This window comes from Dermochelys coriacea, chromosome 1 (assembly GCF_009764565.3).
Source record: "Dermochelys coriacea isolate rDerCor1 chromosome 1, rDerCor1.pri.v4, whole genome shotgun sequence".
Lineage (NCBI taxonomy): Eukaryota > Metazoa > Chordata > Testudines > Dermochelyidae > Dermochelys > Dermochelys coriacea.
In genome coordinates, this window is record NC_050068.2 from 325,473,943 (window position 1) to 325,497,125 (window position 23,183).

The following is a 23,183-nucleotide window of genomic DNA, read 5'->3' on the forward strand; positions in this document are numbered from 1 at the left end:
GCCCCGCCCTGACCTAGGGCCTGGGCTTACTGTGTTTAGTTCTGCCCTCACAAAAGCCGCAGAGGAAGACTCCCACGGCCCAACTAATTCCCCACAAGACAGCTTCCCGAATTTAGTGAGGCAGTGTGGTTCCCCGCTGCCCTGGAAAGAGACGAGCCCCAGCTAACCTCTCTACATGTGGTGGAGAATGTGGGCATGATCCCTCAACTGCTGTGAGAAAGGGTCTGGGGGGAACGTACCCCAGAAAGAGCCATAGATATGGACAAACTTATCAAGCTCCTGATCGAGAGCCAGCAGCGACAGCAGGAGGCCTAACTCCAGCAGCTGGGAGGACAGCAACAGCAGCTAATTTGGGACCTGGGGGTTTAAAACCAGGAACAACAGCGGCAATACCTGCAGCAGCTGACGATGGTACTGCCTCGCCCCACGGAGCCCCAGCCACAGCTGTGTCACCCCGCACCACTGCACTGGTGTGGCTGACTAAGATGGGACCCAATGACAACCCCGAAGCCTTTTTGGTAATTTTTGAAAGAGTGGCACTGGTTGCAGGGTGGGCTCCTGACCAATGGGCCACTCTCTTGGCCCCGTACTTGACCAGGACAGCCCAAACAGCGTACAGAGGGCTGTCTATGGAGGATGCAAGGGACTATAGCAAGGTAAAGGCAGCAATCCTGGACGTCTTGGATGTCAGCCCAGAAATCTTTCGGCAGTGGTTCTGGAGCCAAACCTACCCCACATATACCAGATCCTGGTTGGTGGCCCAAGGGCTGAAGGAAGCGTGTAAGCGGAGACTACAGCTGGAGAGGAGGACCATGGACGAGGTCACAGAACAAATTGTTTTAGAACAGTTCATCTACATCTTCCTGGAATGACGAAGGGGGGTGCTTCACCATCAGCCAGCAACGCTAGCCGCTGCCTTGATGGAAGACTTCCTCATGGCCGAAGCGCTGGTGGGGCCAGCTACCAGAACCCACCCCCCAGAGCCAGAGTGCCCTAACCCTGAAAAGAAAGGGGGCTCAGACCAAAGTTCAGAGTCTTCCCTGCGGGCAAGAGGCTCGCTCCGGGCCAGATGCCCCGAACTCCCACCTTGACAAGGATCTGCACCACCCCCCCATGCCGAGCATCCCTAGGACCAATCGGAGTCCTCCCAGGGGCCTGATGGGAGCCCCCACCCAGGGTGGTCGCCCAGAACTCAGGCCCTGTTTTTTATGTGGGAAATATGGACACTTCCAGCGCGACTGCACTGAGATGGAATGCAGCTTTGGCCACATCTGTGCAGGAAAGACCTGGGCCCGGCTGCCACAGGTCCCCAAGATCATGGTTCCGGTAGTTGTCGGGGACCACCCAACCCTGGCCCTGACTGATTTGGGCTGTGGCCAGGCGCTAATCCGTCAGACCTTGGGGCCCTGGGTCGACCCCACCTGGGGACGATCCGTCTACAATGCATCCATGGCGACGTGCAGCCCTACCCCAGTGCCCGGATCCCATGAACGGTAGCCAGGGTCACACGACGGATGATCGTTGGCCTGGCCCCTCGATTAGCCTACCTGGTGATTCTGGGGCATGACTGGCTGGCTTCAAGGAGATCCTGCGCTCGACCCCTGCGTTGGAAGGTGATTGCCCAGAGGTCCAACTGGAGGAGGTGGTGGTGGACCCGGAACCTGAGGGAGGGACCGAGAAACCCGTGGACCCCTGCCTGGGCTGGCTGTCAAACCCCAACTTAATACCAACTTTTGCTAAAATCACAGACAACCAGTCGCTAGATGGGGCCATGATCGACCCGCATCGCACAAATCAGGGCCCCGTTTGAGCTACTCCATGACTGTCTTTTACCGGGGTGGAATGGAATCCCCGCAAGGAAGAACCTCGGGCCCAGCTGCTGGTGCCACAGCCGAGCAGTAATGAAACTTGCACATGACATCCCTGCCGCAGGGCACTTGGGCCATGAAAAGACCCTTGCTCGGATTTTGACGCGGTTCTTCTGGCCCGGCATTCACCAGGTGAGAAACTCTTGTAGCTCCTGCCCGGAGTGCCAATTAGTGGCTCCAGGGGTACCCAAGGACCCTTTGGTTCCCATGCCCATAGTGGAAATGCCATTTGAGCAGGTGGCCATGGATCTGGTGGATCCGCTCTCAAGAAGTGCCGTGGGATTCCAGTATGTGTTGGTCATAGTTGGTTATGCCACCCATTTTCCCGAGGCCGTGCCATTGCGGAGCACCACCAACCAAACCATTGCCGGCGAACTAGTGAAGGTCTTTGCTCAAGTGCACCTGCCCCAGGAAATCCTAACAGACCAGGACACCAACTTCACCTCCCGGCTGTTGCAGCAGGTATGCGAGCTCCTGCAAGTTAAACAGTTATGCACCTCCGTCTACCACCCACAGACGGACGGGCTGGTGGAACGATTTGATCGCACCCTGAAGGAAATGCTGCGCAAGCTCCCCCCAGAGGAACTACGCCTTGGGACCAGCTACTCCCACCCTTACTGTTGGCAATCTGCGAGGTACCCCAGTGATCAACAAAATTTTCCCTCATTCGAGGTACGATATGGCCACCGCCGTGGGGCCTATTAGACTTAATGCGGGAGACATGGGAGCAGTCTCTGTCGCCAACCCAGGGCCTCCTGAAGTACGTTCTCCAGCTCCAGGAGCACCTCACTCAGGCTGGAGCCCTAGCATGCTAAAACTTAGAAGCCGCACAGGAAGCCCAGGAGCGAACCTATAACCAGGAAGCGCAGGTCCGTGCCTTTGAGCCCAATGATCAGGTCCTGCTCCTCCTACTGTCGAGCAAATCGAAGCAGCTGGCCTGTTGGCAGGGACCCTATGAGGTGGTCCAGAAGGTTGGGCCCGTCACCTGTGAGGTTCACAAGCCTGACTGGCGCAAGATGACCCAGCGATATCACGTGAATCTATTGACATGGTGGGAGTGGGAGAGCCTATTAACCCTTACCTGCTAGAACCTGAGTTGGGTCCCCGCATGCCCCTGACAGAGGACGCCGCAGGCCACCAGCTCGGTGACACGCTCCTGGAGGAGCGGCAAAAGCAAGCCCAATATCTCCTGCAGGCTTTCAGGAGAACTTTTATGGTCCTACCCGGTTACCTGACCCTGACCCATCATGCCATCCAGACAGAACCAGGGAAGATAATCCGGGAGACGACTAGGCCCCTGCTGCACCAAATGCGGCAGGAGGTCAAGGAGGAAGTACAGGCCATGCTAGCCCTAGGAGTCATCGAGCCATGGCAGAGTGAGTGGCGCAGTCCGGTGGACTTGGTACCCAAGCCCGATGGAACACGGTGCTTTTGCATAGACTTCCGGCGGGTCAACACCATCTCAAGGTTCGATGCATATCCTATGCCCCGTGTGGATGAACTGCTTGGCTGCCTAGGGGAGGCCCATTTCATCACCACCCTCGACCTCAGTAAGGGGTACTGGCAGATCCCGCTCGACCCCATCTCTAAGGAGAAGATGGCGTTCACCACTCCAACGGGACTTTATCAATTTACACGGACGCCCTTCGGCCTCCATGGGGTCCCAGCGACTTTCCAACAACTAATGGACCGCCTCCTATGGCCCCATCAAGACTATGCAGTGGCGTGTTTGGATGACGTCGTAGTCTACAGCCACAGTGGGAGGACCACCTGGAACGGGTAGCTGCGGTCCCGAGATCCCTGTGAAAGTTGACACTAACAGCCAATCCAAAAAATGTCGCATTGAATAGCAAGAGGCAACGTACCTTGGATACACCATAGGGAGAGGACGGGTGAAACTCCGCATGGGGAAGGTTCAAGCACTGGCAGCCTGCCCACCGTGATACACCAAGTGCAACAATTCCTGGGGCTCACCGGATACTATCGGCGAGTCATTCCCCAGTTCGCATCCATTGCAGCCCCCTTGATGGGATTTTTGACTAAGGACAGCCCCCGGCACATGCCATGGACCCAAGAATGCAAAGACACCTTCCGGACACTCAAGGAGTGCCTCTGTCAGGAGCCAGTCCTATATAGCCTGGACTTGGATGGTGACTTCATCCTCCACACAGAGGCCTTGGAGGTAGGGCTCGGGACCGTCCTGTCCCAAGAAATCGACAGAGAAGACCACCTGGTCTTATATCTTAGCTGGAAATTATTCCCCCATGAGAATAAGTACGCGATAATAGAGAAAGAAGCACTAACAGTGAAATGGGCCTGTGATGCCCTGAGATACAACCTCCTCAGGGGCCCATTTACACTAGTCATGGATCATGCCCCATTCCAGTGGTTAACCAGAATGAAAAACAACAACACTAGACTAATGTGCTGGTACCTGGCGTTACAGCCCTATGCTTTCACCATCTGGCATAGGGCCGGCAAAGACCATGCGAATGCCGACTTCCTATCCCACCTAGGAGGGATGGAAGACCCTGGCCCCGACGAGTGGGAACCAGACTTGGTGGGGGTGGGGGTAGTGAGGTGGTGGGGTTCCCCACCATCCTGGAGAGAGACGAGTCCCTCTGACCCAGGTACCTCAAGAGGGGGAGTCTGGAAGTAGCCCGGGGGCAGCCGACCCTAGTCTGGCTGCAGCACTACCAGAACCCATGTCAGTGTGTTGCGGCCAGGATCCTCACTGACTCAGCAGCAGGGCCCCTGGCTGGGACACAGAGGAGTGGGACGGCTTGTGTCTGCCCTGCCACCCAACTCGCGGGTGGCAGTCTCTCCCTCTCCCAGGCCCTTCGGAGCCAAGGGTCTGGGATTACTGTTATTGCTCAGCCCCTGCCTGAGGGCCTGAGCACTTGACTCACCATTGCCCCACCGTGACCCCGGGCTTGCTGTTTTATACTGTGGTTGCTCAGCCCCTGCCTGAGGGCCTGACTCACCATTGCCCTGCCCTGCCCTAGGGCCTGGGTTTGCTGTTATATACGGTTTTTGCTCAGCCCTGCCTGAGCGCCTGACTCACTACTGCCCCCTCCTAACCCTAGGCTTGCTGTTACATACTGTGGTTGCTCAGCCCCTGCCTGAGGGCCTGACTCATTATTGCCCAGCCCTGACCTAGGGCCTGGGCTTACTGTGTTTAGTTCTGCCCTCACAAAGGCTGCAGAGGAAGACTCTCACGGCCGAACTAATTCCCCACAAGACATCTTCCCGAATTTAGTGAGGTAGTGTGGTTCCCCGCTTCCCTGGAGAGAGACGAGCCCTGGCTAACCTCTCTACAAATCTCAACTTCTGTCATTATTGTCTAACCCCTCTAATTTCCTGCAAGTGAAAATTTAAATTGATAACAGAAAAATGCTTAAAAATTATCAATATTATCCACCAAAATTTTTTAAAAAGTAAAAATCACAATTTTCCAAGCCTAGTCATGTATTACAAGATGTGAAAGGTCATCTTGGTACCTGTAAATTGCATTCTTATACAGTATAAAACTGATAATCAAGACTTACCCCACTGAATTAAAACAGCTCAAGGTTGTAAGTCTAGTGCCTTAGTTACATTATAATTGTTTACAATGTACAATTTTGCATAACACGTTTACTGTAAGACAAAGTGACATTGACTGTACCTGAAATACTGGCCCAAATGCACCGCTTACAAAGGTCTCAATTCCATTTAAGTAAGTGGAGTTCACCTGACCTGCACCAGGGATTATCTGACCAAGTGAGTTTAATATTTCTTTTTTAAAGGAAATAAAATTAAAAATTACTTGACCATATAAATATGATGAATCTGATATTTTTGTTAGGACATTTCTTAGACTATTGAATTTAAGGACCAAACTGCTAAGCTTTGAGGCACAGAACGCCAAGTCATTCTCATTAAAAAGAAAGCAATTTAAAAAAAAAAAGTTACCATTAGAAGTTTTCTTTAATTCCGCTTTCAGTTTTTCAGTTTCTTGTCTCAGTTTTTTATTGTCTTCTTCTAGTGCCTGTTCATTTTCACACTTCCCTTTTTCATTCAAAGCCTATCAAAAAAAATTGTGGATATAGTTAGTATTAGTTTAAATTATGGCTAGATACTAATACAAATGACCAAACAACGTTGGCCCTGATCCTACAATGTGCTAGATGTCTTCAGTTCACACTGATGTCAAAAAGAAGCAAGAAAAGATTAGCACCTCTGGGGGGGGAGGGGGAACACCCCAAACACCCATAAAGTGATAGGTTGAAAAGGACAATTAGGATTGTCTATTATAACCTCCTGCATAACATAGGCCAAAGAACTTCACCCAATAATTTCAGCATCAAACCCATAATGTGTTTAAACTATAGCATCTCTTTGAAAAAAAAAAAAAAAAAAGATCCAGTCTTGATTTAAAGACGGCAAGTGATAGAGAATCTACCACATCTTCTCCAATGGTTAGCTACCTTCACTGTTAAATTGTACCTTATTTCTACTCTGAATTTGTCCAGGGGCAGCTTCCAAACATTTATCTGCCAGATAAAATAATTATCTATTATCAGAAATCTCTTCCCCTTGTAATATTTGTAGTTTGTGATCAAGTCATCACTTAACCTTTTATATTAATAAGATGTTTAGGTACTTAAATACAGCTTTATCTGATTTCCAGAAATGCTAAGCACCTGGAAGTCCCCCCCCAAAGCCTTATTAGGCACTTAATAACAGTTATGTACCTACTGTACTTGCTATTATGAATCTTTTTATTTCAAGCAAACAAACAACAGTTGTGCCTTAATTACCAAATGATAAAATATCCAGGATTAGTCACCGTTTCTTGTGACTTTTTCCTCATTTCTCCGGCAACTTCCTTTCCCATGCGCCTACTCCTCCCTCCCCAGTATTCTCCCTTCAAAGAAATTCAATCCTCTGCTCATCTGACCTCCCACATCAAAACACGTGAACGTGAACAGTCCCATTTAAGGAGAGCAAGAGAAGAGGCAAGCTTCTAGGTGAAGAAAAGGAGCAACACATTTTCTTGTGCTGAGCGACAGAGGGTGGAGGAGATCATTCAAAGGTAAAGGAGGTAGTCAAGAGTCAAGTACATAGGAAAAAGAGCTGAACTCATGAGATCAAATGAGATTGCTCAACTATTCAGGAGAAAGAGCAAAGGCCCTTGATAAAAATCTTGGGAAATCATCCAAGACGGGTGAAAGAGGAGCTACCAAATAAAATGTTGGAGTAGTCAGTACACTTTGCATCCCAAGCGGGATGGAACTCTGCCTGGCCCCTGTAACCCACCAGCGTGGCCCTTGGCTGCCACAGTTCTCCACTCAGGACACACACACACTCACACTCTCTCTCTCATTATATATATATATATATTATATATATATATATATATATATATATATATATATATATATACAATATATAATATATAATATATATACACACATATATATATACATATATATACACACACACACACACACACATACACATACACACACATATACACACACACACACACGCGCGCGCGCGCGCACAAGGAGGTTCCTGAGAGCTAGGAGAGCTACTCTGCTTTCTGACTCTTATTTCCAAGAGGGGAGAATGTGCTTCTTATCTAACACAGTCCCCTCTAGCGAAAGCAGCACAGAAAGAGGAAGATGAAGCTGCAGCCACAACCCAGCAGGACAGAAAATGCAAGATGTCAGGCATCTGGCTAGAGCAAAATGGCAGATTTCCCAGCCAAAACAGGGGAATCTGTGGCAGTTTGGCAACATGCCAAATTCCATGAACACACAACCACAGACTACACAAAAGGACTTGCCTACAATCCACTCTACTGACCTTATTTCCTTACAAGACACTACTCGAATTACCAGTAAATCTGTGTATCCTTTCTAGTACATATTGATCTTAAAGTTTGTTCACATATGTAAGAGTTACCAAAAAGTTACTCTTGTGGTTCTGGTTCTGGTTCCTGTTATGGTTCCTGGCCCCACAAGATGTTACCGCCTACTTACACTGAAGGTACATGTGAACACATCTCTAGGTAACTTTATTTTGATAATGGTGTTTTATTGAACAGAATCTCAGTTGTGAAACAAAACTGCCAAAATTTGTATTTTTGACTTATTGCTTAACTTAAAAACAGTTTTAGTTTAAATTGGATTTTTATTTAAATTGAAAACAGATCTCTTTTTAAAAATGAATATATTTACAATGAAATTTGAAATTAATAATCTCTGAAGGCCTAAATTTATAATGAATTAAAATAATTTAAATACTAAAAAATACAATTAAGCAATTTGTATTTTCTGCCAAGCTTTAAAGAAAGTCAAACTACTGAACTGGTGGAAGTCACTGTCTAAGCAACTTGGAACCACAGCTTGCTGAAGCGCTAAGCCAGCTTTTGATAGCAGTGGCCTCTTCTGCAAGTGCAGAAAGACCATTTTCCTCATTTCAGTTTATTGAACTAGTTCAGTTCAATGACTAGTTCATTCAGACGTAGGAAACCAACTGGGAGCTAAAAAAGCATGAAACTTCTTTTTCTCATCCAATCTATGAATGAAAACAAAGTGTGAGAGGATGAGATTTACAAGTTCTAAAACTCTGAAAGACATGGTGACCAGAATTAATCAGTTCAATTTACTAACAGATATTTCCTTTGTTTAATAAATTAGTTTGAAAGGCAAACCATGTTTTGATACATAAAAATAGTGTATCCTGCATATTTAAAGGTAGATTTAATAAAATAATTAAATTCTGTTTTTGTGCATTTTAATCAACTTTGAACTTCCATCCAAATAGAGCTCAACAAAATCACAAATACATATTCATCTAGTAAAAATAAATGCATAAATCATTAATCTGAATATACATTAAATTATATATTGCTTAAATAAGTGTATTGTTAGCAAAAAGAAACATCAAATTTAGTGTAAAGGCTATCTTTAGTTGCACATCAACATGTTTTAATGGTTACCAACCAATGAGAATCAACTTTTTGTTAGGAAATAACTAAAAAGTATGGTTAAAATGAGCAAAACACTATTAAAATTGACTTAAATCATTACTGAAATCGGTGATTTAAATTCTTTGATTTAAATCAATTAATGCTATTACGTGAGCTCATTCAAGCAAAGTGTTGGGCAATCCTGGAAGTTGATAAGGCCACTGCGGAGAAACCAAATTAATCCTTTGCATTGGTCTTCACGGCTGAGGAGGTAAGGGAGATTCCCAAACATGAGCCATTCTTTTTCAGTGACAAATCTGAGGAACTGTCCCAGATTGAGGTGTCATTAGAGGAGGTTTTGGAACAAACTGATAAACGAAACAGTAATAAGTCACCAGGACCAGATGGTACTCATCCAAGAGTGAACAACTCTTATGTGAAGGAACTCGTATGTGAAATTGCAGAAATACTAACTGTGAATGTAACCTAATTGCTTTAGATACGATCCCGGCAATTATAGGCCTGACTTCAGGACTGGGCAAAGTGGTTGAGACTATAGTAAAGAACAAAATTGTCAGACACATAGATGAACAGAATTTGTTGGGGAAGAGTCAACATGGTTTTTGTAAAGGGAAATCATGCCTCACCAATCTAACAGAATTTTTTGAGGGGGTCAACAAGCATATGGACAAAGGGGATCCAGTGGATATAGTGTATTTAGATTTTCAGAACGCCTTTGACAAAGTTCCTCACCAAAGACTTTTAAGCAAAGTAAGCTTCCATGGGGTAAGAGGAAGATCCTCCCATGGATCAGTAACTGGTTAAAAGATAGGAAACAAAGGGCCGGAATAAATGGTCAGTTTTCAGAATGGAGAGTGGTAAGCAGTGGTGTCCCCAGGGGTCTGTACTGGGACCAGTCCTATTCAACATATTCATAAATGATCTGGAAAAAGGAGTAAACAGTGAGGGGGTAAAATTTGCAGATGATACAAAACTACTCAAGATAGTTAAGTACAAAGCAGACTGCGAAGAGCTACAAAAGGATCTCACAATACTGGGCAACAAATTGGCAGATGAAATTCAAAGTCGATAAATGCAAAGTAATGCACATTGGAAAACATCATCCCAACTACACATATAAAATGATGTGGTCTAAATTAGCTCTTACCACTCAAGAAAGAGATCTTGGAGTCATTGTGTATAGTTCTCTAAAAACATCCACTCAATGTGCAGCAGCAGTCAAAGAAGTTAACACAATGTAGGGAATTATTAAGAAAGGAAGATAATAAGATAGAAAATATATTGCCTCTATATAAATCCATGGTATGCCCACATCTTGAATACGGCATGCAGATGTGGTTGCCCCATCTCAAAAATATTATTGGATTGGAAAAGATTCAGAAAAGGGTATCAAAAAATGAGGGGTATAGAATGGCTGCCATATAAGGAGAGATTAATAAGACTCAGACTTTTCAGCTTGGAAGAGAGACAAGTAAGGGGGGATATGATAAAAGACTATAAAATCATGACTGATGTGGAGAAAGTGTTATTTACTCCTCATAACACAAGAGCTAGGGGTTCATTTGGGGTCATCAAATGAAATTAATAAGCAGCAGATTTAAAACAAACAAAAGGAAGTATTTTTCGACACAACACAGTCAATCTGTGGAATTTCTTGCCAGAGGATGTTGTGAAGGCCAAGACTATAACAGGGTTTAAAAAAAAAGAACTACGTAAGTTCATAGAGGATAGGTCCATCAATGGCTATTAGCCAGGATGGGCAGGGATGGTGTCCCTAGCCTCTGTTTGCGAGAAACTGGAAATGGGCGACAGATGATGGATCACTTGATGATTACCTGTTTTGTTCATTCCATCTGGGGCACCTGGCACTGGCCACTGCTGGAAGATAGGATATTGGGCTAGATGGACCTTTGGTCTGACCCAGTATGGCTGATCTTATGAGTGAACAACAGTTTTTAAGAAGAGTGCTATATAAATGTGTGATTCAAAAATCCTGTGCAGAAAGACATGCAAACTAGAGATATCAATCACATCAGCCACTACTAAAATACAACCACCTCTGGGGTGATATATACATTTAATGTAACACCACAATGCATAGGAGTTTAAGCCCCACCCCCCCAAAAAAACAGTAAAAAAAAAAACCATACAAATGTAGTCAAATTCAAATACAGAAGAAATTTAAGTAGAGAGAATACAATTGTCTAAACTGGAATTTGGCCAGATTAAGAGTAGAGGTTCCGCTACCAGTAAAGATCCAAATACTCCTTTCATGATCACAAATGGTCAGGATCTCATTTCTCTATTTTTGTGAAACATGGCACTTCCATCAACATAATAGTTCCTCTACCTAGCTCAATACTGACAGGAAATAATGCCATCTACTGAATCACCTACACCATTTTCTATAGCCTTTAATTGTTCCTTGGAGGTCTTCCATGCATTCCAATTCAGTTGAACATGTGATATCCAAAAGTATCACAGTAATTAAAGTTAAAATCGTAGGGGATCAAACTCATAGTTCCAGCATATCCCTCCTTGCACGTTGTTCTAGAACAGTGGTGCGCAACCTCTTACAGTTCCACCCCCCTTACCCCTAAGGGAATCCATCCATGCCCTCTTCCATTACAGCACAGCTAAGGCTTCCTCAGCAGCAGAACTTGGGCTGAAGGCAGAGTTGGGGGCAGAACTGGAGATGGGATAGGAGCTGGGGCTTGAGATGGAGCTGGCCTGGGGACAGAGAGGGAATGAGGGCAGAGATGGTCTAGGGGCGGAACTGCGCCTTGGGGCAGAGTGGGGCTGAAAGCATGGTTATCCCTCCCTGGCCCCTGTGGGGGCTGGCTGAGGCCTCACCATGTGCTCCACCCCCGCCCACGAACATTTGTCCATGTCCCCCTTGAGGGGCATGTCCCACAATTTGGGGACCACTGTTCTAGAAGCATGAGGAGTAATCACAGTGGTAGGGTCAAACTACCACCATAAACTGAGTGGAAATCTTGAAACCTATGCAGCTCATCCCTTCCTGCTGGTATCCAACAGCCAGAGTAGGGGCAAACATGCTCTGAAACTCTACACAAGCCTATGGAGGCTAAGAAGAGAGCACTTACCCAGGGAACGCATCACCGACTGAGATGGAAAGTTTTTGAGACAAAGACGCCTTGTTAACATTTTGGCATCATATCACCGAGCCATATAAATGATGGGTAGGTAGTGGGCTGAACTTTGCAGAAGAATGGTTTTCATGTTAGGTCAACCCACCAAAAATGCAGCTCCACAACTTAGAGGAGCCCAAAGGGGCTATTTAACTGCAGTGTAGACTTTCGGGCTCAGGCTGCAGTCTGGGCTTTAGGACTAACTCCTTAGGCTGAGCCCCCACGAGCACAAGTCAGTTGGCATGGGCCAGCCATGGGTGTCTACAGTGTAGACATACCCTATGGGTCTTACAGCTCATACAGTTTTTGCTGTAATTATTTCCTTTTAAAAAGATAATTAAAAAGGTAATTAAGATACCTGTTGCAATTTTTCATTCTCCTCCATGTATTTTCTGGCAGCTTCATTAGTATTTGCTACTTGAATTTCCATAGCTACCTGAATTCCCATCTCTTTTGCCAACTGAGTAATAAGGGTGACGGTACGTCTCAATACACTGAGAAAAAAACACAGTGAGAATTTAAGCATTATTACTTTTTCTAATAGGATTCTTTGCTTTCAGTTAAGATTTATTTTAGATGTAAAGGTGAACAAAATGCTTCTATAAATAAATTTAAGAGACTGTTTAGGATTTAAATTAACAGGACACATGCATAAGCTTAATGTTGACAAATAGTTAAAATTAGGACTTGAAAAGTGAAAAACCTTTCAGGACCTGAATTCCAGTTCTGAATATCACCTGTTCCAAAGGATAACATTACACATATTTAAAAAGTGGAGCAGGGACCTCCACTGCTTACAAGGTTGAAGGTGCTTGTGCTGTTATTTAATGTTATAGGAGAAACACAGAACCCTGAACTCAAGATTCAGGTGCTAAGATATTATGGTAATAAGCATGGTATAAGAACCTTTGTAGGAGGCAAGGGTAAAAGCACTTTTCAATTTAATTTTAAAATGTATTTGTAATTTTTGCATATTACGTCCCATGTATTCTATTGATGATTTTGGATCTAAAACATTTGTTTTGTATTAACACAAATAATAAAATACAAAAACACACGTTCACAAAAGTGTGACAAAGTCTGAGAGTTTTTCATTTTATAGTGATAATTACTTCCAAGATATCCAAATATGACAGCTCCCCATAATTCTGACAAGAAACACACACCAATTTCACCTCCCTACCAATGCTTCAAGAGAACACTTGAGTCTAACTGGTATAATTCAGGTTCTCAAAGATCCTCTTTATTTTGAACACACACAAACTTCCACTTCATTTTGATGCATCTTTCCCTCCTTACATTACCAGAGCCTTTTGGCAATATGACAGGTTTCAGGTGCCACAAGTACTCCTTTCCTTTTGGCAATATGTTACTGTTTCTGTTAAAGCTGAAGGCAGCAGTGAGCGAAAATTACTTTGTAAAATGGCTGCCTGGATTCACAAATCCAAGTGGTTGCCTCATCCTTGTTCTGGGGAGAAGCGTTAACAGACCTGTTAACCTTTTAGGCCTGGTCTACACTATGCAGTTAGGTTGGCTGAACGTAGCTTACATCGATCAAATAAAGTTTGTATCTACACTATCAGGTCCATTCTGCTGATGTAACTTGCCAGCTACAGGGACTTAACTACTCCATCTCTGCAGGAGGTGTAGTGCTTAAATCAATGTTGTTAGGTCGACGAAGAGGCAGCGTACAGTGTTGCTTACGTCGACTTTACTGGCATCCATGAGGTATCCCACAATACTCCACTGTGACTGCTCTGGTGAACGTTTTCAACATTGTTGCTCAACAGCTAGGTACACAGGAAACAGCACCTCTCCTGTTAAAGCACCAAGAACTTTTGAATTCCCATTTCCTGTCTGTTCAGCATGGAGAGCTCACCAGCCAAGTGGATCGTAGCGATTCAATGTCCCAAACGCACTCCAGTCTGGAGTACACAGGAGGTGGTGGATGTTACTGGTCTGTGTGAAGAAGAGTCTGTACAGGCACAGCTCTGATCCAACCGTAGAAATGTAGACACCTACGAAAAGATTGCGGCGTGGCCTTGGGGACAAGGGCTACACTAGGGACATGCAGCAGTGCTGCGTGAAAATTAAAGAGCTTCAGCAGGCATAGCAGAAGAAAAGAGAGAAACAGTCATTCTGGTTTTGCAGCGCAGACATGCCGCTTCTACAATAAGCTACAATGCAATTCCCAGTGACGACCCCAAGAGCAGCCTGGATACCTCTGAGGAGTAGGAGTCCCAGGCCACCACAGGCACCACTGAGGTGGTTTTGGACTAGGATGAGGAACAGGAGAATGGGAGACAAGTGAGCAGGGGATCCATTCTCCCAGAAAGCTAGGAGCTGTTTGAAACCCAGGAACAATCCAGCCAGTCACAGAACAGCATCATGGTCAAGTTTGATGCCGGGGAAGGTATCTCTGGTGAGTATGCAACTTCAACTAATATTTTGGGGTCACATGTTCTTATACTCTTTTTTTTTTTTTTTTTTAAATGATGAGGAACAGTGGCTATCTGCTTCCCAGTGGCTGCACCAGCTAGGCAGAGGGAGCCCCATGGAAAAAACTGTTTATATGCAGAGGGATGGCCTGGGAATCCTCCACAGAGATCTCCAGGAAAGTTTCATGGAGGTACTCTGCAATCTGTTGCAGAAGGTTTCTGGGGAGGGCTGCCTTATTTCTTCCACTACACTTTCCCACACCACTCCAATATTAAATTCTGCTGGCATCATTGCAGCATCTGTTCCCTTGCTGCCTCTGCTACCCTCAGGAGAGTGATATCAGCTAAGGTCACCTAGGGGAGATGGTGGCAGTTTTCATTTCAATTGCTCAGACTGCAAACAATAGTGCATGTGATTCCCACATTATGCTTTTTTCTGGGAGCTGTTCGAAGGGGTCGCTGCTTTCGCTCTGTGGGGAGAGACAGCAACAAACAGCTCTCCCTGCAGTTCCCTGCTATTTGCTGCTGCTTCTGCCCACGGATGCAGCTCCCAGTTAGCGAGCTCCAGCAGCTGCCATGCAGGTAGGGGGCCTAGTGGCACCAGGTGACCAAGCGGGTCCAGCAAACCCTGGCAAAAATCTGAGGGGGCACATGACTCCATGCGCCCCTCTCCACGCGTCGCCTCTGGCTTCTGCCAAATAGGGAGGGGTGTCTCGGGCTTTCAGCATCACAGTAGGTGCCTGCTGGGGCTCAGGGCTTCAGCCCCGAGGGGCATGCCTGCCAGGGCTCAGGGTTTCAGCAGGAATGGAGAGAAAAATACCCTTTTCTGTTTATGTACTCTTTGGCAAGGTGGTCTGGTGCCAAGATAGATGGCATGCATATTCCTATTGCCCTACTGCAGCTAGGGAACCCCACTGCAGCAAAACCATCCAATATGTCCTGCATATTGCCAAGGGACTCACTACCCTCAGCAAAAAATGCAATTAATGGCCCTGAATATTTGGATCACAACAGTCCCCACTGTGGATTTACCAAATCAAAATTGATTCCCCACTGACCGGTAGCAGTCTGGCATTGCAAGCTTCCACGCAGTGATTGCCACTTGCTTTTTCACTGTCAGAGCAGCTCTCATTTTAGTGTTGCTGTGCTGCAGGGCTGTCAAGAGCTCCGCACGCAGCTCCTGGAAAGCGGCCTTGCACATACAAAGTTCTGCAGCCACTGATCGTCATCCCATAACTACATAACAAAGCGATCCCACCAGACAGCTCTTGTTTCTCGTCAGAAACAATGCTCCATTGTGTTCAGCTGCTGTACGACTGCCAGCAGCAATCGGGAATTGTTTTGTTCTATGGCTTCCAGCATGGCTGCTTGAAGGACATTACCATGTTCCATTCAGCGGCTCCTCTCCCAGCTCTGGAAATACTGCAAGATAAGGCACATGGTGTTTGTAATGCTCACAATAGTCACAGCTGAGTGGGATCAAGGCTTCTCAGGAGATGATGCACACGCAGCTATGCCAGCATTTTGAAAAAAGGCATGAAATGTTATCGGTTGCAGTTGAGATGCAGGGGAGGAGGATGCACCATGGGACATGGAAGCCAGGGTCCCAGTTCCCCTGTGAAAATGTTTTGGTTCCATGAGGCACTGAAAGCCCTTCCCTAAACCCCATGGCGAGTTGCACTGTGGGATAGCTACCCATGGCCTACTGCGATCAGCATCAATGCAAGCATTGCTAGTGGGACACGCTCCACTTAGTTTGGTGTGGAAATGCGCTTCTGACTTAATTATTGTGGCAGCTGGATGTCAGCTTAAAGTTTGTAGGGTAGACATGCACTTAGGCATGCAGTAGAGTTCATCTTTTCCCACTCCCTCATATTTTTTTGAGATGGGCAGGTTTAGCTGAATGAGTTTGTTGCATCACACTCACTTTTTTACTATACATCACATTCATACTCAGGTGGCAGAGATAAGATTTATTCCATCATGTTTACTATTATGTATATAAAATGAGATAATGGGCCCCCAGATCATGAAACAGATCTTCGTGAGTTGAAATAAATTAATCTAAAACACCAAGTTGGGCCCAAAAAATTAAGTTGAGCCCCTTGTTGATAGTCCTAGCACAGAGGCCAAGGAATCATGAACAACTAATCATCCTTTCATCCTTAGATGTGGTCCCTCCAGGGCAGGGTAGAAGCAAGACGAGATAATGAGATTGTGCTATCGTGATTTGTGTTATATCTGTTCTACAGGTTAAAATAAGGAGTTTTCAATTGAAAGAAAATATTTCAGTCTGTAGAGCTATCAACCTAGCAACAATTGTGGAAGCTTTCATAACCACCTTGGGGGAAGGTCTCTAACCCAAGATCTCTCTGAGGTACTGTTATTTTTACCAGGACCTTCTCAGGACCTGGAAGCTCTGCAAAGAAGTGCATTGTGGCCGCTGTGGAGACGGGGCGAGGCATGTTCCTCAAGCCCCTGCTGCACAACTCTCATCTTCATTCATAGGTGAATATGGTTCCCCTGGTGTGCTGGAGGACCAGCCTGACTAATGTCATCAGAATCTGACACTTCCTGGACTGTGGTCAGTGGGACCAGTGGATCCAATGGTGCTTGTCCAGTGCATGAGGCTGTCTACCCGCTGTGTCCCCACGAGGTTCCAGAGGTGAAGGCTGCTTTTCTCTCTGCCTCTCTTGCTTATCTCAAATGGGTGCTGTGAGAAGGTTCTCCATGCTTATCACTATCCCAGGACTATTCAGACCTCAGAAATAGAGCCTCTTCCTCACCTCCATGCCCCACTTGAGTAGGTTGAATGATGTCCAGGCAATCCACCTCTGAACAGTGCCTCGCGAACAGCTTATGCTTCCTTCACACCATCCACTTCCTCACTAGCATGTCTCACCCTGATAAAAAGTGGTCAGACCTTTTACCCCCTGCAGAGGGTGAGGTTCCCAGTGAACCAGCTTTCATTCCACCTTGGTTCCATGGTCCACTGAGGACATAATCTGGGGGCTCCTCCATGGAGCAGTGAGCACAGGATTCTGCAGGCACAGTTCACAGAACACAATATTTGTCCCCCGCGAGACCCTAGAGCATGCCTACTTCTGCAGCACCAGGTTGTAGCCTCTCTTCTGGCTCCTCCACAACCTCCTGCTGAGATTCTGGCTGCACCTTTCTCCACATCTTTTCCTTTATTAACTCCCTGTCTATGACCTGATAATGTAACAGGACCTTTCAGTCAATTTCCTACTGGCACTGGCCAAGAGCCATACATCAGTCCAGGAAGAAGCAGTTTGACAAAGAGGTTCTCTGTAACTGTGATGCCTACTTTTGGTACCTATGTGTCTCAGGTATTTGGGCAGAGTTCCTCTTGGTGGCGTATGCCAACTCCTTTGACTACTTTAATTGAGTAGTGGGCACTAACTAGGATTCACTACTCAATGTCCCCATCTGTTGCCTTTGTTTTAAATCAAGGACATGCACTCCTGTTCTTTTCATTATTTGTCCCATGAAATTAGTTGATCTTTGGTCCTATGGCCTCCTCCCTTGATTTAGTGGGTGGGTCTTTAATTCTAGGTAGGCTCTGCCCATCTTTCCTTAACATAAATGGGCTAGCTACTATTGTTAACACAAACATTCACTCAGAAATTTACACTGATCTGTGTTATTAGCTGCATAACCACTTAAACCTGCTGAAAAGGATATAGTGGTTAGCCATCTCTCAGAAAGTGCTCAATAGCCAAGCATATGCAGTCTGCCTTGGAGGCTGGGAATATTGCTCCTAAGGATCCAAGCTCTTGCTGAGATTCAGTGAAATAATCAAGTTAGACTTGAGTCTTGGTTCTCAATATCAACATGCTGACTACTAGGATTATTTTAATGGTGCTGTAACTTATTTACTGCAAATCTGCAGTTAAAAAAAAACCCTCTAAAAACTGACAAATTTCAAGAAGGAAATCAACAGCTATAGAAGTCAGAGATGAAAAAGAACTAGATTATCTAGTCCCATCGCACTGTAAATCCAAGTCTGTTCCCTAAAATACATTTTCTATTATCCTATCTAGTCTAGATTTAAAGTCTCAAGATTGGGCTCCTACAACTTCCCATGGAAATATCTGCTGCCAAATAACCTCTTGACTGAGATGTTTCTCCTAACAGTCACCCCAAATTTTCCTTTTCTAGTTATATCTGTATATATTACATTCAGTAATTCCTTTTCACCTTTAGCATTATACTATCTTAGCCAAGCCATCCATATTAGCTCTTTCAATCTTTTCTTATAAATCTGTCCATCCAGCTTTCTGTTCTTCTTGTTACTGCCTTGTACAGTATTTATTGTACGAGAGACACCGTCCACAAATTGGAATAGTAAATTTTAAACTTACAGCCAGAGAAAGAGAGAGAATCCAGAGATGTAAAGGTTTCTCTGTGACCTAAAAAGTTTCATCTGAATATGATCATAGGCATTGGGGTTGATACTTGCAGCCTTTTCGGTCCCATGTGCAGTTGAGTATTTCTTCACTTCTCTAATAGCATCTGAAAACGAAAACAAAAATTGTTTTGTCTTGTTTTTTAATGTGCATTTGTGGCTCAGTGTATTAGGCTATTGTATAAGACTGAGAGCTCTAGAAATATATGCAGTCTCCTAAGTCCACAGAACAGGCAAAATCCCTTTAGTGGCAGTACCAACTTCAACGGCTCTTGAAATGTGCCTGACCCACCGGAAGGAATCATTGTGGCGTGATTAGGTAGGTCAGTCACCATGCTAGATCACTGTCCTCTGACTAGATACAATAGTACCAGCTATGATGGTATCTTTTTACATATGTACCTGCCCATTAGGAACTGGACCAAGGCAAAAAAATCATTCCACAAACACTAGCAGAGACCCATCAGATGGTAATGACTTCTGACACTGCCAACCCAGACCAGATTCTAATTGCTGAGCGAGCAGCGAGAAAACCAAAACCGGATCTCCCTCCCATTCCCTAAGGATTTCTCTTGCTAAGTAGATGTTGCATATATGGTTCAAATTAAGATTTGATCAGACAGAAGCAACGTTTATATTTCCTTTACACTGTAACTATGAAAAAAGTATTTACTGGAGCCCAATCAAACATAATGAAATGTATTCACATTCACTAACGTATACAAAAAATCCTTTCAGATGAGTTGTACTATTGTAAATAGTGTCTAAATGCAGCGTGGGCAAAGTAAGTTAGTTTACCATTTTTCCCTACGAAACATTTTCCTAAGTGGCCAACAGCCTTGGCTGTAATCAGCAGCATCTGAAACTAAGAGCTGGTCTATACTAGAAAATTAGATCGACCCAGCTCCGTCACTTAGGGGTGTGAAAAATACACAACACTCAGTGATTTAGTTAAGGTGACTTACGTCCCCTTGTAGACAGTGCTATGTTGAGGAGGACTTCTTCCGTTGACTTACTGCTGCCTCTAGGGGAGGTGGATTACTGATACCAATGGGAGAACCCCTCCTATCATCAGAGGTAGTGTCTACAGTAAATCACTGCAGCTGTGCTGATGTGGCATCTCAAGTGTACATAAGCATTAAGCCAGGTTGGGCTAAATTAATATTGGAATGGGAGACCTCCTGGGAGCACATAGACAGTGTAGGGGATGATATGGCAATTCAGCAAGTCACATTCTTCCCTCCAGTGCATTTCTGAACCAATTCCCCCATCATCGTGTTACGTGATGATTGCTGCTGGATTCGCCATCTTTTGGAGACAAAACTTGGGGTCATCATAAACCCACTTTTTTAAAGAGTAAGGTATTAATCCTAGTTTCCCAGATAGATTCCAGCATCAAATTCTGGTTACCTAACATATCACTTCCAAGGTAAAGGTACCTTTCACTTCCTGTCCTAAAACTCTGGAGTATCAATACTGTGTGTTATTAATCTGCTGCTGCATTTCACTTTACAGCAAAGCATCTGCATATCACTACAAGCTACCATTATAATAACCTTATTTTTCTACATGCACATAAAACTTGTAAGAAGTTCTGGAGTTAAACTTCCTACTGAATGTATTCAAACTGAAAAGATCAAAGCAATTTCCATCCTTTTATGCCATGGGAATGTTCAGGCCTTGCTTTAAGATAGCTGTATTACGGTTTCACAAGGATATCCCATATTTAATTTCAGCTCAAATCTGCTTTTCCTTAACAAAAAGTTTGACCAAAATTTACTCACAATCTTTCCAGTTGGAGCTCAGGGAGGAAAATAAAAATCCACCACTTTTCCATTTTATTTTCTATTTTTTCTGTTGAAGTGACATTCTCCACAATATCTAGTTAAGTTTTCTGGAGGTCTTCTAGAATAGGCACTTAAATATTGTTTATATTTTAGATGTCTGTACTTGGATTACTACAAGTTAGTTTATTAAAAAGAACATTTTCCAGCCTAGTTTTCTTTTTACAGTTTACTTCTTGCATTTCTTTCATTCATCATAGACAGTAAATCTAGTCAGTTTCACTTTGTTTAAAGTCATTTAGAATTACATAACATTTTTCACCTCAAAGCATTTTACTAACTTATCGCCTCTCCTTCTCATGCAAAAGGATCACTTCCATCACCAAAGACAGTAGATGTTCATCAGCACACAGAAACCCCGCAGAGTAATTTGTGATGAAAGTAAAATGAATTTAGCCAGGCAGAATGTCATTACCTAAACTCAAATTTCACTAGACTGATGCTATTCTAAGGTTCCAATGTTCTTTTCCCCACAAAACCAGCTGTGGCCAGCAACTCAGTTTATGCCTACTCTGAGAAAAAGCACCTCCAACAGAACACTGCCTTTTCCCATCGTTCTGGGACATTATTTCAATGTCAGTCCAGAGAAAGGTTTCAGAGTAGCAGCTGTGTTAGTCTGTATCCGCAAAAGAAAAGGAGGACTTGTGATACCTTCGAGACTAACAAATCTATTTTAGCATAAGCTTTCGTGAGCTACAGCTCACTTCATCGGATGCATCCACTGCATGCATCCGATGAAGTGAGCGGTAGCTCACGAAAGCTTATGCTCAAATAAATTTGTTAGTCTCGAAGGGCCACAAGTCCTCCTTTTCTTTTAGTCCAGAGAAAGAGTGCCACCTACTGAAGCATCTTCCTACAAGCACTTAAGCATTCCTTGGAAATCTACCATCCAATGACTTATGTATCTTAATCATACTTGGCTTGTAATTTCTGATGGGATGGCAACAAGAAGTGGTCTGGCTGAAGTTCCATTTGTTCTCCTGCATCATCACAATGCTGTACTATTGTGTATGTGTTACTAAGTCTGCACACAAAAGTTTAAATGCACCTCCACCAAAAAAGTGTTTGAACTGAAATTTAAAGAATATCAAAAATGTTTCTAGTCATGTTAAGTTTGTACTCTTCCTGTTTATCTATTGCCCATGGACCCTGTGTATCCCCTAAGCAATTTTCAACACACACACACAAAAAAAAGAAAGTTTTACTACTTACCAAGAAACAAAACAATCAGTAGAACGATTATTGTTAGGAATGCCTTATTCCAATAATTTGCTATTTTATTCCATACTGGAATCATAAAGATCTTCTGCCATCTGTAAAATAGCATTGTGTTAATCTCCCAAAAATTAAACATTAGAAGATGATCACCTTATTCAAGAGTTTATCAATACTTTTAATTCATAATAACCAATCAGCAAGATCTAGTAACAACTCTTTCAACTGCAATTTAACAGTGTTAAGCTAACTACAGCTTTGCCTACAACCCAATTTAACTTCTCTTAAACCAAAATAGAAAAGGTTACAAATTGTGTTTATTCATATTGAAAAAAAATCTATACTAGCTATTTTCCAACTGTAGATTCTTTTGCCTATAAACTTAGCTTTACTACTTGTATGCTCTACACCCATTACAGAACAGAGAACTTCAGGGGAAAATGCATAATCCATAGTATGCCATTTAATTTTTAGCTACTTGCAAATAGTCTTTTCAGGTGAATTAGGAAAAAGCTATCTGTAAATCATAAGATCCTCACATTAAAATGAAATAAATTGACAAAAAATAGTGGCTGTAACTCACTCTGCCAGAGTGATTCCTTGCCAGAGGTCACATCTTTTAACAATGAAAAAACAACAACAACAAAACCTCTCCACCTCATTGAGCAATTCCCCATTACACTGGGCACCTCATTCTTCCTTAAAAATGAAGAGATGTATCCTACTCTTGGGTTTACATTTTAGGGGAGGAAGTTAATATCTCTGGTCAAGAATAAAGATGCACACTATGGAAGCCATTCTCTCGAAAATGGAAATAAACCCCTCACCCCGCCAAAAAATGTTTAAAAAACAGTGGTCTTAGATGATGAATGTCATTGCTTTGTTTTATTTAGTCATTCAGCTTTAATGGACAGATCTGCAAAATCTTCAGATTTTAAAAACAAAGAGTACAACAGAAGAAGTCTGGAATGATTAAATGAACTGAAAATCAGAAAGAGAGAAACTGGAAGACAGAAGGCCCTATTTTCTGCTGGTGTAAACTGACATAGCTCTGCTGATTTCAAAGGAGCTATGCCAATTTACACCACTAAATTATTTGGCCCAAATCTACTAGCGATTTATCATCTGAGAATTATTCAATGTTTGAGCCAGAAGGGTTTCACCAGAAAATAATTATGATCCAATATTTTTAAAATTTGTATTTTGTTAGGTTGTGTGTGTTCTGTTGGTTTGCATCTTACTAAGGACTTGATCC

The 23,183-nt window shown here is 44.0% G+C and overlaps 1 protein-coding gene across 5 annotated transcripts in view; it reads right to left on the minus strand.

Annotated features, from left to right (window-relative positions):
• The window catches only part of BCAP29 (B cell receptor associated protein 29), a 59,598-nt gene that overhangs the window by 23,636 nt on the left and 12,779 nt on the right, over window positions 1-23,183 (minus strand). For all 5 annotated transcript variants that reach the window (XM_038390601.1, XM_038390607.2, XM_038390592.2 and 2 more), the window contains exons 3-6: window positions 21,926-22,026; window positions 18,826-18,976; window positions 12,361-12,496; window positions 5,823-5,934 (exon numbers count right to left, since the gene is read on the minus strand). In XM_038390601.1, the coding sequence (XP_038246529.1) occupies window positions 5,823-5,934; window positions 12,361-12,496; window positions 18,826-18,976; window positions 21,926-22,026 (500 nt within the window). The remainder of the gene's footprint in view (window positions 1-5,822; window positions 5,935-12,360; window positions 12,497-18,825; window positions 18,977-21,925; window positions 22,027-23,183) is intronic.